The sequence below is a fragment of the Trichosurus vulpecula genome, chromosome 1 (genome assembly GCF_011100635.1).
Source record: "Trichosurus vulpecula isolate mTriVul1 chromosome 1, mTriVul1.pri, whole genome shotgun sequence".
Classification (NCBI taxonomy): Eukaryota; Metazoa; Chordata; class Mammalia; order Diprotodontia; family Phalangeridae; genus Trichosurus; species Trichosurus vulpecula.
The window spans coordinates 5,140,297-5,159,711 of NC_050573.1; the positions used below are offsets into that span (position 1 = coordinate 5,140,297).

Genomic DNA, 19,415 nt, shown 5'->3' on the forward strand with positions numbered 1-19,415 from the left:
CAGGGATCCATCACACTGCCACAGATGTAAGTAACCCAAATTGATTAAACTACTACTTATAATCCATCAGGAGATCCTTGGTCTCTTCCTTTGGTATCGAAAAGAACACCCTACATTTATGGGGGAAGTACAGGGTTCTCCAGTCAGGAGGATTCCAGACCTTACACACACTATTTTACTTTTTTGTTTTTTTTTCTTTCTTATGCTTTTTCCCTTTTATTCTGATTCTTCTTTCACAACATGAGTAATGTGGAAATACGTTTAATATGATTGTACATGTATAACCTATATCAGATTGTTTGGCATCTTGGGGGTGGTGGGGTGGGTGGAGTGCTAGTCAGCCAGGTTGTGAGTAAACATGGAGAATGAAGCATATTAAAGAGAACTGACTTTTAATGGAGTAGATGATTCTTATTTCAAGTGTTGCTGAGGAGAGGTGTGAATTCCTCTGGGTGGAATGGATGATGCTTAAAATGTTCACTCTTTTCTGAAAGGCATGGCTATGGTTTGCAAAGAATCCATGCTGACTGGAACCAGTATCATTGAAATATGCCAACCAAGGGTGAGTAGCTTGAGGACAAATGATAGAATCTCACAGGAGGAAGCAACCTTTGCCAGCATCTTTTTCAGATGTCTCATTTTATTTATGAAACCCATAGAGATGACATGACTCTTTTAGATCTAATGTGGCTTGTACCCCTATCTCCTGACTTTGGGTCTAGAGCTCCCTTTCTCATAAACTGTACTGTTCGGTTCATATGCCAAGTAAAAGATTCAGAATAAAGTTAGACAACATGCAGTGTTAAGGAAAATAATAAACCTCTAAGGTGATCATCAGAATCATGAGCCCAGAGAGAAGTAGAATGGTGGGGCTGAAAGAGAGTTGGCCTTGGAGTCCAGAAGACCTTGGGTAAGTCCTGTCTCCAAATACTGGCTTTTTGCCCCAGGCCAAGGTCATTTATCCCTCCGTACTAAAAGGAACTTTATGAGACAGCAGTTCTTAGCACTATATGTGTCTCAGCAACTGGGAAGATTATGAACCCCTTTTCAGAGTATTGTTTTTCCTTTAAATTTTTAACATAGGAAACATTAAATTTCAGGTAATATTAGTAGAAGTGATGCATTTCTGGCATCCAAATCTGTGGACTCTCTGAAATCCACCCAGAAACCTACTTGGGAATCTCTGGACCTTAGGTTAAGAATCACTGATCTAAGACCACATGTGGCAGAAAAGGCACGTCTGCTTTCAGTGGTAAATAATGATAGCTAGAATTTATATTATTCTTTAATGTTCACAAAGTACTTTACAAATGTTACCATATTTGATGCTCACAACTACCCCAGGCAATAGACGGTATGATCTCCATTTTACACATGAGGAAACTGACACAGAGGTTAAGTGACTTGTCAAGATCACTCAGCTGGTAAAGGTCTGAGACCAGATTTGAACTCAGGTTTTCCTGATTCCTACCTGACTCCAAACACCAAGGTAAAGACCTGAGAATGTTTCACTATGCTGGTGAAATCACTGTCTGATTTTAAAAAGCAAAACAAAACAAAATACCAAATTCATAGCTAGTGAAGCATCATATCTGGTAGTAAATATATGTCTGAATATGAAAAGAACTGAATTGTTCAGGGGGGGAAAGGGAGCCATAAATAGGCCCTTCTCTGAATGTAGATGACTCATTTCAGGATGAAGTTCCTCACAGATTAGGATTTGAGTTGTTTTCATTTTTACATTAATAAAGTATCTAAAAGTATTATACTACCATGAAGCTTATGTAACAAATGAGCTCCCCAAGTCTAGTCAGAGTTAAGTTGGTTCTAGAACACTTGCTTTTTTGGCTGGAGTCTTGGGTAATGCATTAATCTAATCACAATAGTAGACATTGCCAGTAAAAATATATTTCACTATTCATAAACCACACGAGAGGCAGTAGGATTTGTTAAAGACTTACTCTGTGCCAAGCTCAGTGTTAAGTGCTGTAGATACAAAGAAGAGCAAAAATAGTTCCTGTGAATAGTGTGATGATTACGAAGGTTTCGGAGACATAGTTTCTGTGTAATTTAATCATTTTATTAATAAGGCCAACAGGTTATTAATAACAGACGGTCATTTGGCAATCTCACTTAGACCAAAGACCCCTGATGGTAATGGGGCCTCAGTTTGTATGCCATTTGAAGAGCAGGTGTTCCTGGGGGATGGCAATTCATTCAGATTGTTTAACACAATTTGAAGTGTGGGCTATTTTAAAATGAAGATCTTGAGGTACCTGACTTAGATCACTCAAGTCTTGGTCAAATAGACATCAATATCTATATCATCTGTCTTGATAAAAGGAGAATCAACCTTTCTCCATACCTGTCTGAGCAAAAATAATGAACAGGAATACACTTATTAGCCCAAACTTAGAACTTCTTTTACTGTCTGTTTAGATCTTGACCTGGGTAAATCTCCTTGGGAGATTTCCCACAATGGTTAGTCTCTGGATGAGGAAGTAAAAAAGGGAAAAACCTTGGTCCTACAACAATAATTATTCACTAAATATAATTCACAAAAATATAATAATTATTCACTAAATAATAGAGGAGGTCACTAGCCGTAGCTCTTCCCACAGAACATAGTGTCCGTCTGGATTCTTTTCCTCTTCAGATGTGGACCACTGTGAGAAGGGCCCAGAAGATAAGCATCAAAATAAGGATAGAGAACACTATTTCCCAAAGTTGATGACCTTCCTGAATATCACAGAATTTGGGAGGATAACATTAGCATTTTGTAGCTCTTTATTTCTCTCTCCTGACAGCCATGGTTCTCTAGGTGTTTGTGAAGTTTTGAGACACTCCCACAGTCAAGGGATGTAATATCTTTATGTCTATGTCATGTATCTATTCTGACCTTATCTTGGTAAATGGTATAAGATATTGATCTATACTCAATTTCTGCCCCACTGATTTTCATCTTTACCAACAATTTTTACTGAATAATAAATTCTTATCCCCAAAATTCAAGTTTTGCAGTTGTCAAATACAAGGTTACTATAGTCATTTCCTGCTGTAAATTCTGTATCTACTCTGTTCCACTGATGTACCTTTCTTAGCCAGGACTCAATAGTTTTGATAATTAAAATCAGTTCATAATATATTTTAAGACTTGATACTGCCAAAACTCCTTCCTTTACATTTTTCTTTAATTCTTTTGATATTCTTGACCTTTTTTTCAAACAAATTTTATGTTTTTTTCTAATAGTTTAAATAATTTTTGATAGTTTAATTAGAATGGAATTCAGTCTATCAATTAGTTTAAATAAAATTGCCAATTTTATTATATTGCACTGCCATCCCATGAACAATTAATATTTCTCCAATTATTTAAATTTGATTTTATTTACATAAAAGAGGTGGGTTTTCTTAATAATTTTATTCATATAGTTTCTGGGTTTGTTTGGGCAGATGTACTCCAAGATATTTTCAACTGTTTAGACTTATTTTAAGTGGAATATCACATATTATCCCTTCTTGCAGGGTTTGTTTGTGATCTAGGGAATTCTGATGATTTATTTAGATTTACTTTCTATTCTGCTACTTTCTAAATTTATTAATTGTTCCAACTAACGTTTTATTTATTTAAGTATATCACCTGTTATCTGTAAAAAGAGATAGTTTTATTATTTTGTTTCCTACTCTCATTTCTTCTATTTCATATGCAACTCTTTTGGCTATTGCTAGGATATCCAATAAAATACTGAGTACTTTTGGTGACAGCGCGCATCCTCATTTCACTCCCGAGCCTCTTGAGAAGGCTTCAAGCTTATCCTCATTACAAATAATGTTTGCCAATGATTTTAGATGAAAAAATGTTTTATTAATTTAAGCAAAATTACATTTATACCTATGCTTTGAAGTGTTCTTAATAGAAATGAGTGTTGTATAATATCAAAATTTTATCTGCTTCTATTGATATTATCATTTTTAACTTTTATCATTCACATAATCAATTATATTAATAGTTTACCTTTTGTTAAATTTTCAAAGCATTTTACATGTGTTACCTTCTTTGAAACTCAAATATGATGATAAAGTATCTGCTATTATTATCCCTTTCTACAGATGAGGAAAGTTAGACTAAGTGAAGTTAAGTAACTTGCCCGCAGTCATAGAGCAAATGAGTATCTGAAGTAGGATTTTAACTCAGGTCTGCCTGACACCAAGTCCAGTGCTCTTTTTACTACACAACCTAGCTGACTCCAAACTTGGAAGATTACCAGTATCATGCCCCTGGAACTAAGAATCCATGCCACCTGGGCAGCTACAGTGGCACTCCATGAACTCCCAACTAGTGACCTTAGGGTGCCCCAGAAAAAAATGTCTTCCCTCTTCTTTCAGCTGCATTTATCCCAAATGCTGGAATTCCTAGTCAAGGCTCCAGCAATTTCTTGATAACTTCTGAGGCCCCTTCTGAGTGGTTCTGGAAGGGAACTTTCTTGACATGGAAGGTCATATTTGGATGTGGTTCCCATAGAGCATTGACAATAAAAGAGATTTCCTGGTAGAGACTGCTCTGTACTTGGAATCATATTCCCTGCTTACTATTTGCTGCTTACTATGTAATCTTAGGTAAGTTGCTTTATCTCTATGGGCCTTAGGTTCCTTATCTTCGAAATGGGGGTGAGAATGTGAGACTGCTTTTAAGGTTCCTTCCCTTTCTAAATCCCAGGATTCTATGATCTAGGGAGAAAATGTGCATCCCAAGAATTTGGGAATATGGCCCTATTGAGGCAGAGAACTTGAGACAGTGATGGGACCAAGGCTGGTCTTTGTAGAAGGAAATTCTGTTTGGTACAAGTTGGACCAGGCACCTGCCATCTCTAAACTTCCATGACCCTGAGCATAGTCAGAGGGGAGATTTATGAGCATATCCAAAGATAGGACTTAGAGAGTGACTACTCTGGAAGGTACATGAACCCATGTACATGTTATCTCTTGCTCAAAGAACATGGTGGACACTGGGACCATGAGTGGTCAGTGCTCAGTGCAGCTGTTCGAACTGAAAATATTTGGTATTGTCTGTTCACATTGAGGGCTACCTGATACAACCAGATCCAGGATTCTCCACCAGAGTCTCCTCCCAGAAGTAGCAACATGGGCCAGACACACAGTCCCTGAGGCCCTGTTCTCCCACAAAAACACACACATGTAGCCCAAGTTGACAAGGGGTCACTGAGACTCAAAAGTTTCACCCATCCTGTGAGCTCTTCTGGGAAATGGTAGGGAGAGGACAAAACATGTTATTCAATTTCTGTTTTTTCCCTTGGATGCAGAGACACAGCTGGATAAACTGCATACAAGGACAGTCCCCAGAGTTCCTGATGATCCCAGATGTCTATTTGCAGGCTGTGTAGCTAAAAGAAGCTCTTTCCTTATCTAACTGCAAAAATGTTGAGAGACAGTACTGTCAAATAGCCATAGGAGCCTTATAAATTAAGCCCTTAGTCTTTCATCATTGTCCTTGTCTTAGACTGGGGCCTGACTCACGTTCCTTTGTGTTCCTCAGTTATAGATAGAGGACCCAAGACTGGACATCAGCAATATTTCAGTGGCTGGTCAGCATCCTATAAGTCAACGACATAAGCAGTGGACTTTGCTCTGATCCAGGAAGCTCCTTGGTTCCTCCCTGGTTTGGGTCTTTGGCTAATGTTCAGGGAGATGGTACTTCTCATTCAAAGAGATACTTTCTCAATGCTTTCTACCCTGGTCTTGACCCTGCTCCTGCAGCTTCCTGCTTCAGTGTGCAGGAGTGAGAAACCCCTCTGCTTTTCCAAGATCAGCCCCAGCCTCTCCAGAGATGGAGACCTGGTGATTGGAAGCTTTCTCCCTCTGTATTCAGTGAGAGCAAGTAGTTTTACAAGAGCAGCAGTTTTTAGAAGTCAGCCCAACAAGGACTGCAGGAGATATCAGTAAGTACCTCTGTATATGAAAGAGATAATTTTAACTGAGTTGAGTTTTTCAAAGCATTCTTTTGTTAAAGAAAGGGCAAACAGGAAAGCCCCAGTTGTTATGCCCAGTGACTCTCCAGTCCTTGCCTCACCTCTGAAACTTTTGTTTTAGCAAATCAATTTTCATCTCTCTGATTATCTGACAAGGGTGAAGACAGAGAATATTCTTTCTGTCTCTCTGTATCTGTTTCCCGGTTTTTTGGTCTATATCACTGTCTCTTTTGTTTCTGTGTCTATCTGGTTTGTTTCTATCTCTGTCTCTAACTCTCAATATCTTCTGTCCTTAGCTCTTTCTCTCTGCATTTCTCTCCCACACTTCTTACTTCCTCAGCGGTCTTGCCCATGAAAAGCTCCAGTGATAAATATTACGAGGATTCACTGTAATTTATTCCTCCACATCCCATATTCTGACCCTCAGTGTCCATACTGACACTACAAATACATGTCCTTTTATTCCAGACTGGATAACCCTAGCATGGCTGGCTAGGCTTCAGCTGGGAAGTGGGGCATTAGTGTTGCATTTCTTGGGATGGCAGAGATAGGTTTGGGAACCAACTAGAGTAAAAACAAATCCTTAAGGATATAAAACACTGATGATGAAGTGGCTGACACACCTAGAGATATGTAAAGTGCTCTGACTTCTTGAGTGATAGGCAAGAGTTTGGTATTTGTTTCTCAAGTGAGGTTCTGCTGAGCTCAAAGCAGGAGGCAAATTGGAATTGGACCTTACTTGCCGAATTCCAGACTGAGACAGGAATTATTTCTGGCTCAGCTCCTGTAGCATACTGAGAAGTAAGTACAGCAGGAACCCTTTATCTACCAGTGCAGCCTCAAATGTAAACTTCAGTGAGTCTGCACATCATGAACTGGGGGCAAGAGGGGAGGTGGTGGGGTCCAGACTTGAACACACAAGCACACATTTCTCCTTCACAATATTTCTTTCCAAGGAACTTCCATGTAAGATGGATGAGGAATTAATGGGTGGTACAGGATTGTAGGACAGGGTTATGGGAGATAGATTATGGGAAAAGCAAACGGTCCTTGTCAGATGGGCATTCTGATTTCTTCCTCTGGATCTTTGTCTGTCTGCCTATCTCTTCCATCTGTCTTCCTTTCCCTATTAATGTGCCTTTGCATTTCTCTATTTCACTTTTTGCTCCCCTTTCCCATCCTCCCTAATTACATCTACTTGAATTGTCCTAATAAGGAAATAAATTCTGTTACTTAGAGTAAAAAAGGTCTAAATTAAAACCTGTCCCAGACATTTACTAGGGTTGGGATGCAGGGCAAAACCCTCAGCCTCTCTGTGCCTCTCTGTGGATAGTAACAGCACCTACTTCTCTGGGTTCTAGTGAGGATCAAAACAGATCTCACATGTAAAGCCCTTTAAAAACTTTAAAGCACTGTCTGAATGCTGGCTCTTCTATTCTTACTCATTTCTACTTCTCAAATTCTTCAAAATGTTCAGCTTCCTTTTCTCTTCCTTCATTATTCTCCACCTGATAGGACTGGTGATGGTTGTCTTCAGAGGGAGAAATGTTCCTGACCCCTGTGCAATTTAGAGCAATGTGCTGTCATGAATCAGATTTCCTTCACATCTCTATATTGTCTTTGATCAACTTCCTTTATGAACCATGGTGCTGGATGTAGACAAGAATCTTATTCTGCAGTGCCTCATTCTAACTGCAGAGAATATGAATGACCTAGAAAGAAATCAATCAATTCAACTGGCATTTATTAAGCACCTACTTGTGCCAGGAAGATCCTCAGGGTTGCTGTTCTAAAGAGAAACAGTTACCACTGACATTCACTCTAAGCTAGGAGGGCCCAAAATGCAGCCATTTAAGTGGAGCTTGGGCAGGCACCTACTCATAACCTTCACAGTGAAGTGGGTTTAAGATTTTATGGATACAAGGAAGGAAGGAAGGAGGTAGGGAGGAAAGGAAGGAAGGATGGAAGGAAGGAGAGAAGGAAGGAGAAAAGGAAGGAAGGAGGAAGGGAGGGAGGGAAGGGAGCAATGATTTTTTTCCTTTTTTTTCTAATTAAAGGTGTCATCCTTTGACTCACTTCTTAAAGAGGCTTATTCACTGAGTGGTCATTACCTCACTCTAAGTGAATACATGAAAAGACCTTCCCCTAAATGGGCAAAGGTCTCCCATTGTACCCTGGGTCATCTCCAGTCATCCTGGTAAATATCAGGTCATTGGACCCAGGTGACTCTAGAGGAGAAAGTGAGGCTGGTGACCTTGCACAGCCCTGCCTCACTCAGTCAAGATCAGCTGCAAGTCATGTCATCATTGCCCTGATGTCATGGTTCTCTTAGAAAATGAAGGAGAGGAGGCAGAGCCAAGATGACAGCTGCAAAGCAGGGACTAGTGTGAGCTCCCCACTGAGTCCCTTCAATAACCTGTTAAAAATGGCTCTGAACCAATTCTAGAACTGCAGAACACACAAAACAGCAGAGGGAAGCAGGGCTCCAGCCCAGGACAGCCTGGATGGTCTCTGGGTGAAGTCTATCCCACACGGAGCTGGGAGCAGAGTGGAGCAGAGCAGAGCCCAGCATGGGCGGCACGGACCAACCAGACCAGGAGCCAGGCCGAGAGTGCCCTAGCGCTCTGAATCAGTGAGCTGCAGCAGTTACCAGACTTCTCAACCTACAAACAACAAAGACAACAGAGGTTTGTGGGAAAAGCTGTTGGGGACAGAATGAAAAAAGGAGTTTGTGGTTCAGCAACTGCCCCTGGGGCTGCGGAGGTGGGGCAGCTGCAGAACTACAGCTGCAGTTGCTTCTGGCCCCAGGCCCACCTGGTGGGAGGAATTAAGTGGCAGATCAGAGCAGTAGTGAAGAGACTGCTGAAGATCTAAGTCCAGTCCAGGTTGGGGTTTTGGGGAAAGAGGAGTGCTGGTGTGGCAGAGCTGGTGCATCCCCCCAAGGTTGGAACATAGTTCTCTTAACTCTACAAGCAGTCATACCCCACTGAAAAACTCAAGGGTCAAGTAAGTTGGCTGGGAATATGGCCAGGCAGCGAAAACACACGCACATTCAGTATCAGACTTTGGATTCTTTCTTTGGTGACAAAGAAGACCAAAACATACAAACAGAAGAAATCAACAAAGTCAAAGAGCCTACACCAAAAGCCTCCAAGAAAAACATGAACTGGTCCCAGGCCATGGAAGAGCTCAAAAAGGATTTGGAAAAGCAAGTTAGAGAAGTAGAGGAAAAATTGGGAAGAGAAATGAGAAGGATGTGAGAAAACCGTGAAAAACAAGTTAATGACTTGCTAAAGGAGACCCAAAAAAATACTGAAAAAAATACTGAAGAAAACAACACCTTAAAAAATAGACTAACTCAAATGGAAAAGAGCTCCAAAAAGCCAATGAGGAGAAGAATGCCTTGAAAGGCAGAATTAGCCAAATGGAAAAGGAGGTCCAAAAGACCACTGAAGAAAATACTGCCTTAAAAATTAGATTGGAGCAAGTGGAAGCTAGTGACTTTATGAGAAATCAAGATATTATAAAACAGAACCAAAGGAATGAAAAAATGGAAGGCAATGTGAAATATCTCATTGGAAAAACCACTGACCTGGAAAATAGATCCAGGAGAGATAATTTAAAAATTATTGGACTACCTCAAAGCCATGATCAAAAAAAGAGCCTAGATATCATCTTTCAAGAAATTATCAAGGAGAACTGCCCTGATATTCTAGAGCCACAGGGCAAAATAGAAATTGAAAGAATCCATCGATCGTCTCCTCAAATAGATCCCAAAAAGAAAACTCCTAGGAACATTGTCGCCAAATTCCAGAGCTGCCAGATCAAGGAGAAAATACTGCAAGCAGCCAGAAAAAAAACAATTTGAGTATTCTGGAAACACAATCAGAATAATCCAAGATCTGGGAGCTTCTACATTAAGAGATCAAAGGGCTTGGAATACGATATTCCGGAGGTCAATGGAGCTAGGATTAAAACCAAGAATCACCTACCCGGCAAAACTGAGTATCATGCTCCAAGGCAAAATATGGATTTTTAATAAAATAGAGGACTTTCAAGCTTTCTCAGTGAAAAGACCAGAACTGAATAGAAAATTTGACTTTCAAACACAAGAATCAAGAGAAGCATGAAAAGGTAATCAAGAAAAAGAACAAGAAAAAGAAATTGCAAGGGACTTACTTAAGTTGAACTGTTTTGTTGACATTCCTACATGGAAAGATGAAGTGTATGATTCACGAGACCTCAGTATTAGGGTAGCTGAAGGGAATATGTATATGTATATATATATATATATATATGTATATGTGAGTGTGTATGTATGTATATATGTATGTGTATATATATACGGAGAGAGAGTGGGCACAGGGTGAGTTGAAGATGAAGGTAAGATATCTAAAAGAAATAAAATCAAATTAAGGGATGAGAGAGGAATATATTGAGAGAGGGAGAAAGGGAGAGATAGAATGGGGTAAATTATCTCGCATAAAAGTGACAAGAAAAAGCAGTTCTGTAGGAAGAGAAGAGAAGGCAGGTGAGGGGGAATGAGTGAATCTTGCTCTCATCAGATTTGACCTGAGGAGGGAATACCATACACACTCAATTGGGTATATTACCCCACAGGAAAGAAGGAGGAAGAAGATAAAAAAGGGGGGATGATAGAAGGGAGGGCAGATGGGGGGAGGAGGTAATCAAAAGCAAACACTTTTGAAAAGGGATAGGGTCAAAGGAGAAAATTCAATAAAGGGGGATAGGTTAGGAAGGAGCAAAATATAGTTAATCTTTCACTACATGAGTATTGTGGAAGGGTTTTACATAATGATACACATGTAGCCTATGTTGAATTGCTTGCCTTCTTAGGGAGGGTAGGTGGGGAGGGAAGAGGGGAGAGAATTTGGAACTCAAAGTTTTAAAAACAGCTGTTCAAAAACAAAAAATAAGTTTTTGCTTGCAACTAGAAAATAGGATACATAGGCAATGGGGCGTAGAAATTTATATTGCCCTACAAGAAAGTAAGGGAAAAGGGAATGGGAGGGGAGTGGGGTGACAGAAGGGAGGGCTGACTGGAGAACAGGGCAACCAGAATATATGCCATCTTGGAGTGGGGGGGGAGGGTAGAAATGAGGAGAAAATCTGTAATTCAAACTCCTGTGAAAATCAATGCTGAAAACTAAATGTATTAAATAAATAAAAAAAAGAAAGTGAAGGAGAAAAATAACCTTTGAGTAGACCGAGCTGCCCGGAATGGGACCCAGCTAGTTGGGTAACTCAGCACGTCCTCTCCCTCTCCCTCTCCTTCTGCTTCTTCTCTCCAAAGGAAGGTAAATTTTGATTTTTTAAAATTGTGATGGCCGGAAGCTGCCCACTTAACTTGTGGTTTACTGGCTAGATTCTTTGCTTCCTTTCTTCCTTCCTTCTTTCCTTCATTCCTTCCTTCCTTCCTTACACAAAACCTTAAACCCATTTCAATCTGAAGTTCATGAAGAGGTCCCCTGCCCAAGCTCCACTCAATGACTGGATTTTGGGCCCTCCTACCTTGGAGTGAATGTCAGTGGTAACTGTTCCTTTTTAGAACAGTAACTCTTAGGGTCTTCCCCTCCCAGATTGATATTTGTTTCCTTTTTTTTCTAATTAAAGGGGTCATCCCTTGATTCACTTATTAAAGAGGGCTATTCACTGAATGGGCATTACCTCACTCCAAGTGAATACATGAAAATGCCTTCCCCTAAAAGGGCCAGGGTCTCCCATTGCATCTTGGGTCATCTCCAGTCACCCTGGTAAATATCAGGTCACTGGATCCAGGTGGCTCTGGAGGAGAAAGTGAGGCTGGTGACCTTGCACAGCCCTCCCTCACTCAAATCAAAGTCAACTGCAAGTCATGTCATCATTGCCCTGATGTCACAGTCCTCTTCGAAAACAAAGGACAAACACAACAATGACAAAAACTTGTGCCAGGTATGGTACTGCACTGCAGGTGTACAAAGATAAGTATATATTGGTCCTTGTCCTCAAAGATCTTACCTTCTATGGAGAGGATAACATATCTGTATACAAATATGAACAAAATATAATCGAAATGAATACCAGGTGTGGAGGGCACTAGCTATGGACAGAGCAAAGAAAGGTTTTGTGTGGAGTGTGCTTTCGGGCTTGGGGACAGCTAATAAAAAAACTATGGAAAGAATGGACACAGCATCTCAAATTCTCAGAGACCTGGCAGACACCTTCTCATGGCAGAAAAGGCGTACTTATTGCGGGTCAGTTCAATTAGGACATGAACACAAGAGTGAAGGGGCAGACTGAGGGATTCTCTCCTCAGCTACAGCCTCCCAGAAAACTGCTTTGTTGTTCTTAAATTGGGGGCTGAAAGAGAAACATTCCCAGATGGTAAATCTTCTGCAGAATATTGGAATGAGGCCAAGATGGCGGCTGGTAAGCAGGAACTAGTGTGAGCTCCCTACTGAATCCCTCCAAAAACCTATAAAAAATGGCTCTGAACCAATTCTAGAATGGCAGAACCCACAAAACAGCAGACGGAAGCAGGACTCCAGCTCAGGACAGCCTGGATGGTCTCTGGGTGAGGTCTATCCCACACGGAGCTAGGAGCTGGGAGCTGGGAGCTGGGAACGGAGTGGAGCAGAACCCAGCCTGAACTGCGTGGACCATCCAGACAAGAAGCCAGGCGGAGGGGGCCCTAGCACCCTGAATCAGTGAGCTGCGGCAGTTACCAGACTCCTTAACCCACAAACACCAAAGACTGTGGAGAAGGTTAGTGGGAAAAGCTGCAGGAGTGGAAGGAGTGCGCGGTTCGGCTTCCAGCCCCGGGGGCGGCGGAGGTGGGGCAGCTACAGCTGTTGCTGCTTCAGGCCCCAGGCCCACCTGGTGGGAGGAATTAAGTGATGGATCAGAGCAGGGGTGCACAGCCTGTTAAAGATCTAAGCCCAGTTCGGGTTGGGGGCTGGGGAAGGAGGAGTGCTGGTGTGGCAGAGCTGGCACCTCCCCACCAAACATGGAACATAGAATTCTCTAGTCTACAAGCAGTCATACCCCACTGAAAAACTCAAAGGTCAAGTTAGTTGGCTGGGAATATGGCCAGGCAGCGAAAACGCACTGAGATTCAGTAACAGACTTCACATTCTTTCTTTGCTGACAAAGAAGACCAAAACATACAGCCTAAAGAAGTTAATAAAGTGCAAGAACCTACACCAAAAGCCTCCAAGAAAAACATGAACTGGTCTCAGGCCATGGAAGAGCTCAAAAAGGATTTGGAAAAGCAAGTTAGAGAAGTAGAGGAAAAATTGGGAAGAGAAATGAGAAGGATGCAAGAAAACCATGAAAAACAAGTTAATGACTTGCTAAAGGAGACCCAAAAAAATACTGAAAAATACACTGAAGAAAACAACACCTTAAAAAACAGACTAACTCAAATGTCAAAAGAGCTCCAAAAAGCCAATGAGGAGAAGAATGCCTTGAAAGGCAGAATTAGCCAAATGGAAAAGGAGGTCCAAAAGACCACTGAAGAAAATACTGCCTTAAAAATTAGATTGGAGCAAGTGGAAGCTAGTGACTTTATGAGAAATCAAGATATTATAAAACAGAACCAAAGGAATGAAAAAATGGAAGGCAATGTGAAATATCTCATTGGAAAAACCACTGACCTGGAAAATAGATCCAGGAGAGATAATTTAAAAATTATTGGACTACCTGAAAGCCATGATCAAAAAAAGAGCCTAGGTATCAGCTTTCAAGAAATTATCAAGGAGAACTGCCCTGATATTCTAGAGCCACAGGGAAAAGTAGAAATTGAAAGAATCCATCGATCACCTCCTCAAATAGATCCCAAAAAGAAATCTCCCTGGAATATTGTCGCCAAATTCAAGAGCTCCCAGATCGAGGAGAAAATACTGCAAGCAGCCAGAAAAAAACAATTTGAGTATTGTGGAAACCCAATCGGAATAACCCAAGATCTGGCAGCTTCTACATTAAGAGATCAAAGGGCTTGGAATACAATATTCCGGAGGTCAATGGAGCTAGGATTAAAACCAAGAATCACCTACCCGGCAAAACGGAGTATCATGCTCCAAGGCAAAATATGGATTTTCAGTAAAATAGAGGACTTTCAAGCTTTCTCAGTGAAAAGACCAGAACTGAATAGAAAATTTGACTTTCAAACACAAGAATCAAGAGAAGCATGAAAAGGTAATCAAGAAAAAGAACAAGAAAAATAAATTGCAAGGGACTTACTAAAGTTGAACTGTTTTGTTGACATTCCTACATGGAAAGATGACATGTATGATTCATGAGACCTCAGTATTAGGGTAGCTGAAGGGAATATGCATACATATATGTTTATGTATATATATGGCTGAATGTGTATGTATGTATATACCTATGTGTGTATGTATATATATATATATATATATATATATATATAGAGAGAGAGAGAGAGAGAGAGAGAGAGAGAGAGAGAGAGAGAGAGGGAGAGAGCGGACACAGGGCGAATTGAAGATGAAGGGAAGATATCTAAAAGAAATAAAATCAAATTAAGGGATGAGAGAGGAACATACTGAGAGAGGGAGATAAGGAGAGATAGAATGGGATGGATTATCTCCCATAAAGGTGGCAAGAGGAAGCAGTTCTGTGGGAGGAGGGGAGAGGGCGGATGAGGGGGGAATGAGTGAACATTGCTCTCATCAGATTTGGCCTAAGAAGGGAATACCATACATACAGAATTGGGAATCTTACCCAACAGGAAAGAAGAGGGAAGAAGATTAAAAAAATGGGGGGGATGATAGAAGGGAGAGCAGATGGGGGTGGAAGTAATCAAAAACAAACACTTTCGAAAGGGGACAGGGTCAAGGGAGAAAATTCAATAAAGGGGGATGGGTTGGGAAGGAGCAAAATATAGTTAGTCTTTCACAACATGAGTATTGTGGAAGGGTTATACATAATGATACACATGTGGCCTATGTTGAATTGCTTGACTTCTTAGGGAGGGTGGGTGGGAAGGGAAGAGGGGAGAGAATTTGGAACTCAAAGTTTTAAAACAGATGTTCAAAAACAAACAAAAATGTTTTTGCATGCAACAAGAAAATAAGATACACAGGCAATGGGGCATAAAAATTTATCTTGCCCTACAAGAAAGGAAGGGAAAAGGGGATGGGATGGGAGTGGGGTGACAGAGGGGAGCACTGACTGGGGAACAGGGCAACCAGAATATATGCCATCTTGGAGTGGGGGGGAGGGTAGAAATGGGGAGAAAATTTGTAATCCAAACTCTGGTGAAAATCAATGCTGAAAACTAAATATGTTAAATAAATTAAAAAAAAAGAATATTGGAATGAGGGGGCAGAGCCAAGATGGCAGCTGGAAAGCAGGGCCCAGCCTGAGTTCCCTGCCGAGTCTCTCCAGAAACCTATAAAAAATGGCTCTGAACCAATTCTAGAATGGCAGAACCCACCAAACAGCTGAGGGAAGCAGGGCTCCAGCCCAGACACCCTGGATGGTCTCTGGGTGAGGTCTATTCCACACGGAGCTGGGAGCTGGGAGCTGGGAACGGAGTGGAACAGAGCCCAACCTGAGCAGCGTGGACCAACCAGAGCAGGAGCCGGTCAGAGGGGGCCCTAGCGCCCTGAATCAGTGAGTTTCGGCATTTACCGGACTTCTCAACCCACAAACACCAAAGACAGCGGAGAAGGTTAGTGGGAAAAGCTGCAGGAGTGGAAGGAGTGCGCGGTTTGGCTTCCAGCCCCGGGGGCAGCAGAGGTGGGGCAGCTACAGCTGTCCTTGCTTCTGGCCCCAGGCCCACCTGGTGGGAGGAATTAAATGGCGGATCAGAGCAGGAGTGCACAGCCTGCTGAAGATCTAAGCCCAGTCCGGGTCGGGGGTTCTTGGGGAAGGAGGAGTGCTGGTGTGGCAGAGCTGGCACCTCCCCGCCAAACATGGAACATAGAACTCGTTAGTCTACAAGCAGTCATACCCCACTGAAAAATTCAAGGGTCAAGTTAGTTAGTTGGGAATATTGCCAGGCAGTGAAAACACACCTAGACTCAGTCTCAGACTTTGCATTCTTTCTTTGGTGACAAAGAGGACCAAAACATACAGCCTAAAGAAGTCAACAAAGTGCAAGAGCCTACACCAAAAGCCTCCAAGAAAAACATGAACTGGTCCCAGGCCATGGAAGAGCTCAAAAAGGATTTGGAAAAGCAAGTTAGAGAAGTAGAGGAAAAATTGGGAAGAGAAATGAGAAGGATGCAAGAAAACCATGAAAAACAAGTTAATGACTTGCTAAAGGAGACCCAAAAAAATACTGAAAAATACACTGAAGAAAACAACACCTTAAAAAACAGACTAACTCAAATGTCAAAAGAGCTCCAAAAAGCCAATGAGGAGAAGAATGCCTTGAATCTTGCCCTACAAGAAAGGAAGGGAAAGGGGGATGAGAGGGGAGTGGGATGATAGAGGGGAGGGCTGAGTGGGGAACAGGGCAACCAGAATATATGCCATCTTGGAGTGGGGGGAGGGTAGAAATGGGGAGAAAATTTGTAATTCAAACTCTTGTGAAAATCAATGTTGAAAACTAAATATGTTAAATAAATAAATTTACATTAAAAAAAAGAATATTGGAATGAATAGGAGAGCTCTTTGCTCTGGATTTTCTGGTTAAAGATTAGTTAGACTACGTCCAAAGGGCTATAAAAATGTGCATACCCTTTGACCCAGCAATAGCACTTCTAGGGCTGTGTGCCAAAGAGATCATACAAGTGGGGAAAGGAACCATACATACAAAAATATTTATAGGAGCTCTTTTTTTGGTGGCAAAGAACTGGAAATCAAGGCGATGCCCATCAATTGGGGAATGGCCAAACAAGTTGTAGCATATGAATGTAATGAAATGCTATTGTGCTCTAAGAAATGAGGAGCAGGCAGACTTCATAATAACCTGGAAAGATGTATATGATCTGATGCTAAGTGAGGGGAGCAGAACCAGGAGAACATTGTACACAGCTACAGACACAAAGCATCTGTGAAGACTGACTTGGATAGACTTGGCTCTTCTCAGCAATACAAGACTCAAAGACAGCTCCAAAAGACTCATGATGGCAAAAGCTACCCACATGCAGAGAAAGAATTACAGTCTGAATGCAGATTGAGGCAACCTATTTGCTCTCCCTCTTTTTTTGTTTCTGTTTTTCTTTTGTTTCTTCTTCCTCATGGTTCATTCTATTGATTATAATTTTCTTTACAACTTGACTTGTGAAAATGTGTCTAATGTGAAGGTATATGTAGAACTTATATCAGATTACATGCCATCTTGGGGGTAAGGGTGGAGGAGAGGGAGGGAGAGAAAATTTGGAACTCAAAAACTTGTGGAACTGAATGTTGTAAACTAAAGATAAATTTAAATGTAAAAAAGGTTGGTTAGAAGTGGCAGTCTTTTACGTGCCTGACTTTCTGCTCTTCTACACCTTTAATAGCAAAGAGAAAGAAGAGGGGAGAAAGGAAGGGAAGCCAGGATAAGGTTTTGGTCTTCACATGAAGACACCCTGGGAAGGCCTAACTGCAAATCTGGCAGGATTCCACTTCCTACCTCTTCTCCCTGATTGTGCAGCCCTCTCTTCTCACAGACGATGATAACGAGGTTTATCAATAGTTCAACTGTACATAGCACCTTCAATTCCTGCTCCAATTATGATCTCATTTTGTGCTCACAAGTGTCCTGCCAGAGGGTGATGTTATTGCACCCCTTTTACAGATAAGGAAACTGAGAGAAATAGAGGTGAAATGGTCTGCCCAGGATCACCCAACTAATAACAGTTTGGGTGCCACCTCAAGTCTTCCTGACTCCTGGCCACACTGTCCCACCTAGCTACCTCTTCCCTTATACCCATTTCATGAGCTGCTGGAGAACAGAAAAAAAGAAACAGGCCTTTATTCAGTGTGTATTATGTATATGGCACTGTCCTGTACACTTTTCAGATATTACCTCATTTAATCCACACAACAGCCCTGGGAGCTAAGAGAGATTATTATCCCTCAAGGAAACTGACACAGAAGGAGGTTTAAGGGACTTGTCCAGGATCTGTGTCTAGATTTAAACTCAGCAGCCCAGGCCCATAAATCTATTCCTTCAGAGAGTCTCCAGGATCTTGTTCAGTCTTTATTTTGAATTCCTACTACCCAAGACTGACCTTCGCATGTACTAGATGTTTGCTGGCTGATGAAAGCTCATCCTTTAGGAAGTATGAGAAAATCCAGAAAGCCTTCTCTTAGGAATTAAATTGGACATGAATCCCCTACTCATCATTCCTATGTTTTATCTATGATGTATGTGTCCCTTTCCTCTGATATATTGTGTTAAATGAATGTGGACATTTCTTACCCCCTTTACTGTATCATAGAGCCTTCTGGGAACAAGCATCACCTGCATCACTGACATTATCTACCACATCATATTGGCTCATGATGTAGTACTTAAATAAATGCATGAGTCTGGTGGACACATTCAAATTGGGAGTTCGAAAATAGCCAGAAAGATCACACAAAAGGAGCAGTACAGGAAGGAGTGAGCCTGTTATTAACAATCAGCTCGGGGCAGAAAGGTACAACAGTGGATAGAGAGGCAGGCTCAAGTTAAAAAGATGTGTATTTGAATCCAGTTTCTCTCACTGGCTGTGCGACCCTGTACCAATCATTAAGCTCTGTTTCCCTCAATTTTCCATTTGTGAAATGGGGATAACAGTAGCGCGTATCTCCCAGGGCTTTATGGGGATTAAATGAGATAATAAAAGAGGCTGAACGCAGTGCCTGGCACCACATAGATGCTAGTTACTATTGTTGCTGTTGTTACAAACACAAAATGGGCTGGAATGCTGAGTTTTGCCCTTCGCATAACTGAGAAAACTTTCCTACTGAAATGCATTTTGTATGCTGGCTTTCTTAGTGCTTTTCTGATTCTCTTCCCCTCAGGTGGCTGCACAAAAACTACCAGCAGGCCATGACCATAAGATTTGCTGTGGAGGAGATCAACAGGGACCCTGTTCTGTTGCCCAACATTTCTCTAGGATTCCAGGTCTACAATGCCTACCACAGTGATGAGAGAACCTTGGAGAGCTCCCTGCAGTGGTTGACAGGAAAGGGTCAGCTAGTCCCTAACTTCAGCTGCAGAGGGCAGGACAAGACTGTGGCTGTCATTGGAGGAGCCACATCAGCTCTGTCTGTCCAGATGGGAACCCTGCTTGAGCTCTACAACTTCCCACAGGTGGGTGATAGTGGGCTTCCTAATATCTAAAACTTTATCAGGCTACCCAAATTTTGAAGAATGGATGGACCTCTCATTGTACTACATAAAGATTATACATAAAGATGAGAATAGTAGTCACATAATCCTGTGGAGGGCTGACATGGGGTAGGATGGACCATTCAGAGAGT

At 41.6% G+C, this 19,415-nt stretch overlaps 1 protein-coding gene across 1 annotated transcript in view; it reads left to right on the forward strand.

Annotated features, from left to right (window-relative positions):
- Positions 1-5,739: 5,739 nt before the first annotated feature.
- LOC118833477 (vomeronasal type-2 receptor 26-like) overlaps positions 5,740-19,415 on the forward strand; it is a 43,529-nt gene continuing 29,853 nt past the window's right edge. The window contains exons 1-2 of the mRNA XM_036740831.1: positions 5,740-5,957; positions 18,954-19,245. Of these exons, the coding sequence (XP_036596726.1) occupies positions 5,740-5,957; positions 18,954-19,245 (510 nt within the window). The remainder of the gene's footprint in view (positions 5,958-18,953; positions 19,246-19,415) is intronic.